The sequence below is a fragment of the Emydura macquarii genome, unplaced genomic scaffold (genome assembly GCF_026122565.2).
Source record: "Emydura macquarii macquarii isolate MOO-44397 ecotype Brisbane River unplaced genomic scaffold, CSIRO-AGI_Emac_v2 contig_1253, whole genome shotgun sequence".
Classification (NCBI taxonomy): Eukaryota; Metazoa; Chordata; order Testudines; family Chelidae; genus Emydura; species Emydura macquarii.
Genome location: NW_027131390.1, coordinates 15,753,268 through 15,765,705, shown reverse-complemented (window position 1 = coordinate 15,765,705; position 12,438 = coordinate 15,753,268). Strand labels below are relative to the sequence as shown.

Sequence of the window (12,438 nt, the reverse complement as noted above, 5' to 3'; positions counted from 1 at the left end):
TTTTCATCAGTGCTTGATTGATTAATGATGCTGTGGCTGGTGTGGGTTTCCTGTATTTCAGATTTTCGGGCAAGGAAAGACATTAAAAGCTTGCATGGAAGAGGGAGCTGACAGAATTATTGCCATTGCACCCTGACTCAAACCACAGGACCACACAAAAATGCTCTGGTTTAACAGAATATGAAGTTAGTTCAAGAATTATTTGGAGAGACAGGGTAGGAAGTTGATTGCCACCTACCTTAATGGGGGACTTTTACTGAAGAGGAGAAAGGCTGGAAAGAGAGAACCCTCATGGGAGGAACTAATAGATCTGTGATGTCCTGAAGTTCTTTTGCTGCTGTTGCTACTGGCTGAGCTATCCCTTATAAATAATATTTGTCATGAATTTAGCCTGAGATTTTTCAAAACTTCCTATGGGATTTGGATGCCAGGACCCTATTTAATGGGATGTGGGTGTCATATTCCCTTAACCTCTTTGTTGTCCAGCTCTAGGTGGTGAGTGTGAGGCTTTTTCATCTCTGTTGCTCAAGAAGTGGTCATGGAAGCTCTCAGTTTCTTTCTTCCCCACACCCCTGTCTACTCTCTAACTTCCATGCATATTCATCCTGCAGTGAAATCCAGAATGGGTTTATGGTGTTTCTGCTTATTACAACGGAAGAGATATTTGATATGGCCACTGCAGTATGGACAAAGTACAGTGTATCCCTTCCTATTCCCCATGCTCAGAGAGCCTTAACTGATATGGTTCCACTGAACAAAAATGGAGTCCACACAGATGGTCTTTGGGGCATGGCCAAGTGCATGGCCAGTGGATCTACAACAACCTGGAGGTGAATCTCCAGAGCTGTGGATGCTACTGTAGCCATGGAGCTGTGGCTCAGACCCCAAATACATCAGTGAAGGTTATCATGGGACTGCATATACAGCAATAACCCACAGGAGAACAAAGGTGAGCAGCTTGCTAAATCTTCATGCAATCTGGAAACATACAGTCCGAGTCAGACCCTATGGGAAAAGACTGGTAGTGGAGCACTCCCCTATTCAGTTCCGTGTTTCCATTTCAGTGCCCCACTGATGCCTGCATGCTGCTAGGTTGTCCCACTTGTTGGGTCTGGTACTCTGAGGAACCTCCCCACTTTTGATTCATGGCTACAGCTGGTCAAATGATATTCTTTGGATTATTTAACCAATGAGTCTAATATTTCTCAAATACATTTTTGAGCAACTCTCTTTAACATGAGTTCTATTGGTGGCACAGGGACCTTTTATTCTGATGACATCTGATTCCCTCGCAGGGTTGTGGTGCTCCTCTAGGATCAGACACAAGGAGAGCATAATGCCGTAGGGAAGAGGCTTCCTTAAAGAAACTAACCTAGTGTGCCTGTGAATATCAGGCCAATCCCACCCCTCTTCAGAATTAGCCCCAATATGGACATAGACACCAGACACCTGTAATATGTTGGGTGCCTCCAACTCGCATTGCAGCCGGTCAGATCTGAGGACATAGACTACAGTAAGAGTCGAGGGCAATCGGCACCTTGAAGGATTTGGTACTCGTGCTGGTTTTCCTTCAAAGCATTAATACTCAGATACTTGTCTTAAATACTAAAGCTTTAAAATGCTGTTGGAATTAAGTTTGCATTTCCTGTCCCGTCCTGACTTGCACTTACAGCGATACACAGTGTCGTGAGCACCGTATAATCTGCTCTTGTGCCAGAACGGATGAAGCACAGCAGCAGCTGCCCTCTGCGTTTGCTATGTGATTTTTAAAATGGGCTCATTTCCCTGTTCTCCATGGAAAAGAGCATGCTGCAAAGGAAAGCCTCCCCTGCCAAAATCCTTCAGCAAAAGGTGCTCTCAGATGATATGAGGATGCACAATTGGAGTTAATACATGTGGCCGCTTCAGAATAACGCTCTCCCTCACCCTCCTTCATTCCTATACATTACATTATCCGTGAAGTACATTAGTAAATGTTTATGGTCAGGGAAAGTTTGTATTAACACTGTGTCATGAGACTAATCAGTTTTAATTATAAATAGAGAATATTGACTTAGTTCCATCTTGCTCCAGATGCAAGTGTTCTATTAATATTTATAAATGGACGAGAATGTTTATTCTGAACCTCCAGATAGTTGTATTCTTAAGATATATAGCACCTGGGTTTTAGTGGGGCATTAAGAAAAATTTCCATTTAACTTTCCAACTTAAAAAAAAAAAAATAGAGAGAGAGAGAAACCCATTTAGCAAATGTGCTGAGACTCAGTTTTAACTAGAGGAATATACTTCTGGAAGTGTCTCTATGAAGTATGCTACTTAAATTCAGGGACAAATTTTTTTTTAAATCAGTGAATTCAGCATCTAGGTTTCCTTTCGGCTATTTCACATCTTGCTACTAAATTTCTTACTCTAAAAAAGATCCTAGATTTCGGTTTACTCCGTTCAGTTCAGATTTTTGAACTGACTCTTCTCTGACACCAGTGGAAAACCAGTATAATAAGGAACTCAGTTGATTATAGTGAAGTTATTCTTAATTTGCATTGGAGTAAATGAGAGGCAAGTCAGGCCCAAGGGGTATAGATGTGCCAGCAATGTAAGCCAAAATTAAAAAAAAAAAAAAAAAAGTCTAAAGTTACCTTCCTAAACCAATCTTTAGACGTATAAATAAGTGGCGTGCTGCGCACCCAGCAGTTCATGTTAGAAGGGCTTCCATGATCAGGCAGAAAGCTGAAAGAACCTAAAACTTCAGGAAATATCCTGGTATGTAGATAACCCAAGTCACTAGTATTGAGCTATAATCTACGTGTTTATAGCTATATCACTTTAAAAAATGACAAAATGTCATCTGTTAAAATACAAATGTGAATTATTTAAAAACTTTATTGATCATTCACTGTAACAGGAACTATAGTTACTTGACGTGGAAATGAATTGCTTAGATGTGTCCTTTCTAGACTGCACCTACACTGAGGGCTTTAGGGAAATCTCCTGCTGCTGTTCTGATACTGGTGTAGTTCCTAGATATAGTGAGAACACCAGTGTTGGCCAGCAACCAATATTTTTGCCATTGTGCCATCTGATCCTTCTCAAAGCAAGTCTAGATGACAGTGGTTGAAGTATTGGTGCTGCTCTAAACTAGTGGCTCAATCTCTTTGACAGAATTTGAACAAGGGTATTATGAATGAAGCACAGGGTGGTATTCTGTTCCAGGAAACATTTGCTCGCTTCCTCCCTGAGGTGTGAACATACTATTATCTGAATGAAATTTAGTTGCCTCGGGTACTATAGTTGAGTGACTACTGGTTTGAATGAATGAGATGTCTGTGCAAATGCATACACATTTCTAGGATAAGAATTTATTGCCCCTTGCCTGCACCCAAATACCACCACATACCAGAAACTCTAATCTAATTCACTCATTGCTTAAGATAGCTATTGAAGCTGCAAATTTTTGGAAATATTCCATAATCTGTACCTGTACTGCCTGCCTGACAGAACTAGCTAGGATTTAACCCCTAGCACCAAGTTTGTATAGAATTTGATCTTGATTTGCCATGTGGAACCAGCTGTTTCCACTGTTGCAGTGCTAGAGCAAAGGAGGACATAATTTGAAAAGAGGAAGTAAATGAAATCAGTCTGTGTCTGGTAGTGCATTCCCCCCACCTAGCACCTGATGAGTCAGTGTTTCTCATGTTTGAGTCAACTTCCAAATATTGTGCTGGTTTGCACAACCTCTGGAGATAAGCAAAACTAGCTGTATTAGGAATGTACTTTTTATCTGCCTCTGTGCCAAATCTGTTTTGAGGGGCTTTAAAGGGTAGTGTGTGCCATATAAAGTTGGCATTCCAGCCTCAACAAAAAGTATATTTACAAACTGCCTGTTCAGATCAATGTCCAGGGTTTGATACACTTCTTGATATGCTGCTATCTCCACATAGAGAGAGCTGTTTAAAAAATTTGTGATGCAAAATACCTTTTTGGTTGGAAAATTATTAAAACCAAATGCAGTGCAAAAAGCTGTGGGTTAGTGCAAAAATTTCAGAGCTTTCTTGGAGCTTTCATGCTTAAACCCAACCAAAAGCAGTCATTATGAAAGATTACTTTATAAATCACTATTTCCCCTACATAGGACTCGCATGTGGCTGCAGATACCACTGAGATTTTTTGCACCATCTTTGTAAAAGAATCAAATGATTCTTGTAATTTAGGAATATAACTCTCTGATAACCACTAACTGTTTATCAGGTGAAATAGATTTCAGAACAATAGTAGGAAGCCAGCAATGTACCTTCTCCCACCCAAATATATGATAATGGAGGAGACAATACATTTGTTTGTTCATCAATAGTTTTGATTAAGCTACAAAGATCATGTATGCTAAAAATGGGTCTCTCTTTTAATTCTTATTATTTGTTTTGCAGTAACACCTGGGAGCCCCAGTCATGGACCAGAACCTCATTCTTCTAAACACTGTACAGACACAGAATGCAAAGATGGTCTTTTCTCCAGAGAGCTACTGTCTAAGCACTGAGTTTAGTGATTTTAGGGTAAAATGAAGATCAGCTGGGAAAAATGAAGAGGCCCCATCAAAGTACTGTAATTAGATTGCCTAATGTATCTAAATGACATAAGTTAGGTAAAATGTGTGATCATTGATTGCAGTAGGGTGTTCTGTCTTAAAATCAATGGCAGGAGTACATGGGCAGCTGTATGGCACAGAGGGCTTTTGTGGGGCTGTCGTCAAATGGGTGAATTTCACCCAAAGTGCAACAGACACATGGAAGACAACAGAGACATTCCTTTTCTGTTGTGTCTATCTCCTTCCATCTTTTATTTTCCATCCCTCCCCCGCACGCCCTGTATCCCATTTTTAAAGTTTCCATTTAACCCTTTCTGGCATTCTCTCTCTTAGGCTTCTGGCCTATATGCATGTGCAGCCAGTGGCAGATTTAAGACCATACTTCTGCTGATGCTGATTTAGCCCAGCACCAGCAGCAACTGCAGCAAGACAATTAAAAACACCAGGCCTGATTTTCTCTGTTACACCAATTTTACACTTCATTGGATCATTTCTGGTTCACATTGGTCTGAGTGAGAGGAGAGAGAGAGTCCCTCAGAATGCCTAAAACGCAATACAGTGAATTTTTATTCAGATGGCATGTCTCAGGGGACACACCCAGCCATCTTGAAGATTTTGCTGCTGGTGCTGACTAAAGAAAAGGCCACCTTGAAAACTTGCCTATTAAATGCATGGGTCAGGAGCAACTTAACCCTGTATCTGAAGGCAGTTATTTGAATTCCATCATATTTTTTGGTACTGAGTACCTCTAGAACTGAGGTGCTATTTTGGATGTTATATTACATACAAAAAGCATAAAAAGAATGTTGTTAAAGTGACGAAGTCAAGCACTTGGCAATTAGGAAACGCCAGTTTTTAAGAGTACCTATGCAATCTGAAATCTGCCCCGTTGTGCACATGCATTGTAATAGTCTTTAATTACGCGATCAGCTTATTATTTCTATTACTGATTGGTATTACTGGAGCACCGAGGACCCCAATCACAGACCAGGACACTACCATGCTAGGTGCTGAATAAACCTGTTTCGCACAGGAGACCCCTGCCTTCTTCAGCGCTCAGGATTGGAGGTGCTCCATGAATGAGCCAGCTGTTCAATATTCCTTTTTATTCTTAGCATTCAACATGCAGCCTCAGGCGTTGGGTACTGCACACCGTCCAACACTGGTTTTTTAAAAATTTCCTCATGGCTCTTCAGACCTAACACCCTGCTACCTTTGGATCCCTGGTCTTCCCTTAAGGTTATCACCTATCCTTGTATTTTGGATTTCCCTTTTTTTTATCAGGCTGCTAGCAGGCTGTTCACAGTTCCTGAAATATGTTTTGGTGCCTGTAACCAGAGTCACATTGTGATGTTACGTAGTATCATCCATGCTTTGATGTAATATGGTGACGTGCCGATACAAACATCAAAATGTCTTCATATCAGAGTTCACCTCTTGAGACAAACCTCTAAGGATGACATCTCTGAATTCCATCTCTCTCCCTCCCTAGCACAGGCCTTCATGTGGGGAATTGATCAGAGAATGTGTGGTGTCCATCAAGCTTCCAGACAGACTTAAATGCAAATAAATCTAGCATTGCCACCCCAACCCTACAGCCTTTAAATAAATAGAGACAACTCATGTTTGTCATACCTAGAGTGTAATTTAGTAAGGCTCTAAATTATTGGCTATAGGAACCTCCTAAAAACATTCAATTTTTTCAAGTATGAAGCAATTAGATAAAGTAAGTCAAATAACTTTGAAGTGACTAAAGTTATGTCACCTTTTCAAGCCTATATATATATATATATATATATATATAAAAAATATTTTTTAGGTAAAATATTCTCACAGCTTCATTGAAAGCAGCTGGAAGAAATTTCACTTTGTGTGTTCTTATGACAACTCGTTTAAAGGGCTTTTTGAGATACTTTACATTCCACCTTTTAGATTTGCCTTTTTGGACTGCTTTACATAGCTTTGGGGTAAATTCCTATCCTTGAACATTTTTTACTATACCAAAGGAGCAGTTTTCTTGCTGACTGTCACAGTGTTGAATCTGCTCCCTCTTTTTTTTTTTTTGAGTGGTAGGTGGTTAGTGTCTATGTTGTCTTTATTGTTCATATAAAGCTCCCTAGACCTGTGTGTAGGACAGCAGTGAGCAGGTTATCCTGTCATCATATTGAGATTGCTGATTATCACACACTAGTGTTTGTGATCTTCTGCAGCACTGCTTCCTTCTGTCTCTCATCAAAGCCTAATGAGCACATACTGTGACAGGTAAAATCTTCCTGTAGACCTCAGATGCTCCCATACAAAGAACCATGCTTAATCCCTGGTTTAGTGTGTAATTTAGTAATCTGCATGGTCATGGATTCCAGGGATATATGGGCAGGAAGCACAAAGCATTGTGGGTAGTAGTACAGGCCTAAAGAGTCATTTAAGCCTTTGTTGTATTGTGCAGCAAGAGATTTCAGGGACAATGAGGCCTGTCCATCAAAGATTAAGCAGACTGGAAGTGTAGTTTATACCAACAAATGAATGAAGCTTTTTGGAGTGTAAATGTCCAAGGACTTAAATATACAATTTAAGTGATGACAAGCAACACTGGAATTAATCATTTAGTCTATATACCTTAGCCAGAGGGAATTCCAGTAGGTGAACAGTTCATTTCCGTCCTTTTCCTGCTTAATATGTAACACTCACTAAGAGAAATAAAAAAATCCTCTTTTTTTTTCTCCCCTGCCCTTGGATTGAACAGTTGTTTTTATTAATGACAGTTCATCCTTTGACACTGTCTAGCAAACAATCAGTGACCGGCTGGGGCTTTGCTCTCCACCAGGAACCACAATAAAAGTCTACCTGGAACTGCTTTGTTTAACATGCCTTAAAAGTAACTGGAATCTTACCAAAGTTTGTTCTCCTTTGCCCCCTTTCTGCTCCCCCCATCCCCTTTGAAAGAGTGGAGCAAACAGTACCCATCTGATTTTTGAGTCTTGACTAGTATTACTTTAAAAATGATTGCAATAGATGGTTTTGTTTTAGGAGGTCATTGCAGGGGAAGCTGTTGATGACCACCTAGTTCTCACATCCTACTAACGTGATCAGATGGCAAGTATGAAAAATCAGGACACGGGATAGGGGTAATAGGCGCCTACGTAAGACAAAGCCCCGAATATCAGGACTATCCCTATGGAATTGGGACAGCTGGTCACGCTACTGAGGGGTCAGGTACATGCCTGGAAGTCCATTCAAATACCCTTGCTCCCATTGAAGGCAAGATTGCCGGGGAAGCTGCTAGCAGTCCAGATCTCAGAGAACCCATTGTCCCGCTCCTGTGACCCCTGGCTGGACAGGCCTGTTGAGTGGCCTTGCTTAACACTGGTTGCCTTCTTACTGAGTGAGCCCTTAGGAATTGTATTAAACTCTAGAGAACGTCTTGGTGATTAACAAGGGTGAGGATTGGCACGGCTGTGTCTTTTATTTTTGATTCCCACAACAAGAAAGGTTACTTTATTCCCCCAGTGGAAGGATACTAGTGAATACTACAATACTCAGGTCTAGCTGCACGGATGAGGTCCCAAGACAGGCTCTTTGAAATTCTAGATTTGGCTTCAAAGTTTCTGAGAGTTCGTGGGTTTTCAGATCTTGGGATTTGATCAGAGGCTTTTTCTGTTGAGGGTCAGTCACAATATATAAGGAGCTCTGCTATAAGCATAAGAAAAAATTGATGGTGTTATTGCACGACAGTACCAACAAGGAAAAGTACTTTAAGAAAGACTGGATGATGTATGGGAAAAGATATTTGATAAATGTGTCCAAAACAGAAGGGAATTTAGAATGTACCTGCATTGTTGCAGTATCATCTTATTCATGGCAGTTTATAGATATGAATTGTCTGTGTAACAACAGAACTGTTGAGATCTTGATCCATTCCAGAGTATATTAAACTGTGATTTGGATTCCAGGCTGAATCAGAACAGGTGTTCAGACTTGAATTCAACAACTCCAGTATCTCAAAAACCTGTTCTCTCAAGATCTTGAGACAAATTAGAAAAATGTCATAAGATCTGATCTGAAGAATTCCTCCATTTGAAATGCTGCAAATCTCTAAAGTCTTGTTGTTGTTCTGAGATTGTTGCTATTTTGGGAAGAAGTAATGTGTGAGTATTGCATCTAAAATGGAACTGGACGATAGGTGCCTGCTGCTGCTGGACCTGACCTGCAGCAAAATTAGACCCAATCGTTTGAGTAGGAAATTAAAATGCCAATTTTATTCTTGAGATCAACGTTTCTATTGTTTATATTTCAATGACTCATTAGGTTACCTCTGTGGAAACAGAAAATAAATTATGACATTTTAATGAGTCTCATTGTATCTAGTTACCACATGGTGGGTCTTAAAAACCACAGCTATTTCCTATTCTAAACAGAAGGAAAAACTGTACTCTTTCAGATAGCATTGTATAGTTACTCTGCACATATATCAATTTTTTAATGATAAATTCCTGCAAAACACAGCTTTTCTGTGTTATACTGTTGTTTAAAAGCAAAATAAAAAGCAATAATTCTGTGTTCTAAACAAAAAGCGACTAATGCCACTGTAAACAATATAATCCTAAAACCCATAAAATTATCTAGAATTCAAGACTGCAACAGAATAAACCTGTAATGAAAGAAGGATTAGAGAACATCTGCAATGAATCTAAGTCAAGTAATTAAGTACTAAAATCATTCCATTTGTGATTGCTGATAGTATAGTGATGAGATACTCAAACCTAAATAAAAGATTCAGTAGCACCGCCGAGAAGCTCAATTATATTCCATCAGGTATGCTATGCTCTATCTGGGACAGAATGAGAAGATTGACAGCAACACAGGAGTGGCACCACTCAAATATTTATTAAAGATAGTGAAAAATTTTGAATCCAATAGCATATATACATTTTTAATTGAGGGAGCCATAGGGAGTTTTTATGATGTCACTACTAAAATAATCCTAGAGGATGTCCCATTTAGAGAACGTGTCATTCTGGAATCATTGTCATGGAAGCTAAATTGTCCTTCTGCCATATGTGGTGGCTTTATATTACAATATAAATTTTTACTCAGATTACTTTTAACCATTATTTTACTACTGTCTGTGCAGAAATGCTACCACCTAACCACGTTCCAGAATATCACTTCACTGTGATTCACTGCTATCCCTCTTCATAGGTATAAGTGTCAAATAAACGTACCTCATAATGAGTGTCTCGGCATCAAACATAGGAAGCCTTACTACCAACTGGAAATTTCTGAACTTATTCACCAGCAAATGTCAAATTCAGACTGAAGGCTTTGGCCTTTGAAGAAAGCATTTTGGCTGTTTTTGATTCTGCCCAAAATAAACAGATACTTTATTGGCCTCTCTTTTAAATGAAAGAGACGCTCTTGTGTAATTTAAAAATGGATTTGCTTTAAAAATAATAAAGTTTGGCATGAGGTTAGCGTGCAGTTGGCACTGATCACTGGGAATGGGCTCAGGCGACAAAGTTCAGATATGGGTCTGAACTTTCCCAAACAAAGGAACATAGTGATTGCCAAACTAGATCAGACCAGGCCAGCATCTTATCCACCCACTAGTCCAGCTGCTTCAGAGAAAACTTCATGAAACACTGAGGTAGGTAGCAATGAAATAAGCTGCGCAAAGGGAAAGCTTCTCCTGGACTCCAGTTAGTGGTTTGTTTCTGCCCTGAAGTACAAAGATTTATCTCCCTGACAAAAGTCTTGACTGTGCATTTTTATTTTTTAATCCTTAATGTTGTAAGTCTGCATGTTCTTGTTCTCCAAATGAATATACAATCCCTTTTTGAGTTCCCCCAGATAATTATCACTGCTTGTTAACATTGAGAAGTTGGTTTGGCTAATTATTGAAGCCAAAGCTGGTTATAACACTTCAGTAAATGAAATGTCAATGAAAAAACAAGATAAAGTTTCACATAAATAGTCATGAAATGTTTTCCTGGCTCTTGTGTGAGGCCTTTGGAAAATCAGAGCATTTTTGTTAAGGAAGCGCCATACATGATAACCAATAAAGCTGCACATCTACCTTCACCCCTGGAACCCTCAAGCTTTTATTCCTTTCATCCCTTATTTAGTCTCTCTTCTCTCTCCCTCCTTTGAAGCCATGTTTGATGCAGCCCTCCTCCCATACTGCATCTATTCACACAGTTTGAGGGAAGGAGCTCCCCCCTTCGCAGGGGGAAATTCATACTCTGTCTTCCCCATGCAGAAAAAGGGTTCCGTGTTATTTCTTTTCTTTCCCTTCCTCCTACTGTCCAACCCCCACAGCACTGGATAAATTCCATATGTGGTGCTTGTCTCTGAGTTATTGAGGGAACAAGGAAGTTCTCTTCTCTGTGCTCAGCACTGTTTTCCCAGGCAGAGTGAGAAAAGCACTTACGGTATCATACTTCACTAGACATTGTAGTAGCCGTTCAGTGTGCATGTTTCAGATCCAGCCTTTATGCATTCCAGGCTGTACCATAGGTCCCAACAGCCAGTTCAGCCTTCAAGTTCATGGGGACTGAAGTACTGTTTGAAATTGTCCTGTCACTGATTGCCAGGCAAACTACTGGACAGGTTGATGGTGTCAGATATCATGATGATGGATGTAACATTAACACCTAGAGGAAAGAGGGAGGAGGAAAATATGGACAAAATAATAGGAGACACCACATTTATAATAATTCCCCTTTTCCCCGCATCATCCCACACCCCCAAAGCTTGATCCTGTTCAACGTGAACTGGATTAACGCCTCTTAAGCATTAAAATGTTCCCAGATGGAGAACCCCGTTTCTAGCTACTTCACTTACTAAATAAGATCTGACTTTGCCTTGTGAATTTAAAAAAGCTTTTCTTGCCATCTTTGGCAAAAGTCATAACCCCTGGTTATTGTGACAGAAGAATAGTATCTTGTTAGTGTGATGATGTGTACGACAAAAGGGAGCACAAACATGTCTTCTTTATTAGAAAACTGCACTAGCCAATTTAAAACTCCTTTCACTTTTCACTAATTGATCTGCCACTTCCTTCCCTGCTATTTTATGGCTCTACCGCACTCCTTTTATGAGTGTTTTAAATACGGAGGAAGCTAGTTTTGTGTAAAAGCGCCACTTAGTACAGACCCATGCACTTTGCAGTCCAGCCTTCTCGTTTGCTTGTTCTGGATTTGAAGAGCTGCGTTCTTAGTGCACAGATTAGGCTCTGACAATAACTGTTTTTGTGGGATGTGTGAAAGTCAGCATCACGGGCCCTCTATGCAACTGTGAAAATGTAAATCTTGCCAATCTGCCAAGAAATAGCTGTTATTTTGAAAAAGCTGGCACTGCAATGAACACAAAATTCCCATCTTATATCTGCCTTAAAACCACATCCCTTTACATTTACTAGGAACCCCTAACTTTAAATCCTCACAACCTTCACATAAAAAAAAAAAAAAAGCTTTTAAGATAATTTGAACTGAAGTTCATTGTAAAAAAGGAGAACTAGAGACCAGCCCAAACCAAATCCCTAGATCTGAACACAGCAAACCCTGGGGAAGTTTGGATCTGTTTCTGGATCTTTTTTCACATCTGGCTGAACCCTATCTGCCTTACTAGACACAATGTTCCTTTAATAGGAGCCTTAACAGCACTGACATTGGCAAGATTTCACTTGTTCAATGCACTGCTTAATACAAATAATTTTCTACCAAAATCATTTAGCAACAATGAATCTTCTGTCCATGAAGAAGGGAGCATGAAAATGCCAGCCAGGGGAGGAGGCAGCAAAAAGTTCATTGCAACTCTTGTTCATTTAAATAGGTTTCTAGGAATGTTGTGGAACTTTGGGG

General features: G+C 39.9%; 1 protein-coding gene across 7 annotated transcripts in view; it reads left to right on the top strand.

The window, feature by feature from the left end:
• COL4A6 (collagen type IV alpha 6 chain) overlaps window positions 1-12,438 on the top strand; it is a 178,947-nt gene that overhangs the window by 87,058 nt on the left and 79,451 nt on the right. The window contains exon 3 of one of the 7 annotated variants that reach the window (XM_067548218.1): window positions 4,422-4,596. The exons of the other annotated variants lie outside the window; for them this stretch is intronic. Within the exon in view, the coding sequence (XP_067404319.1) occupies window positions 4,573-4,596 (24 nt within the window). The 5' untranslated portion in view covers window positions 4,422-4,572. The remainder of the gene's footprint in view (window positions 1-4,421; window positions 4,597-12,438) is intronic. 7 annotated transcript variants of the gene reach the window in all.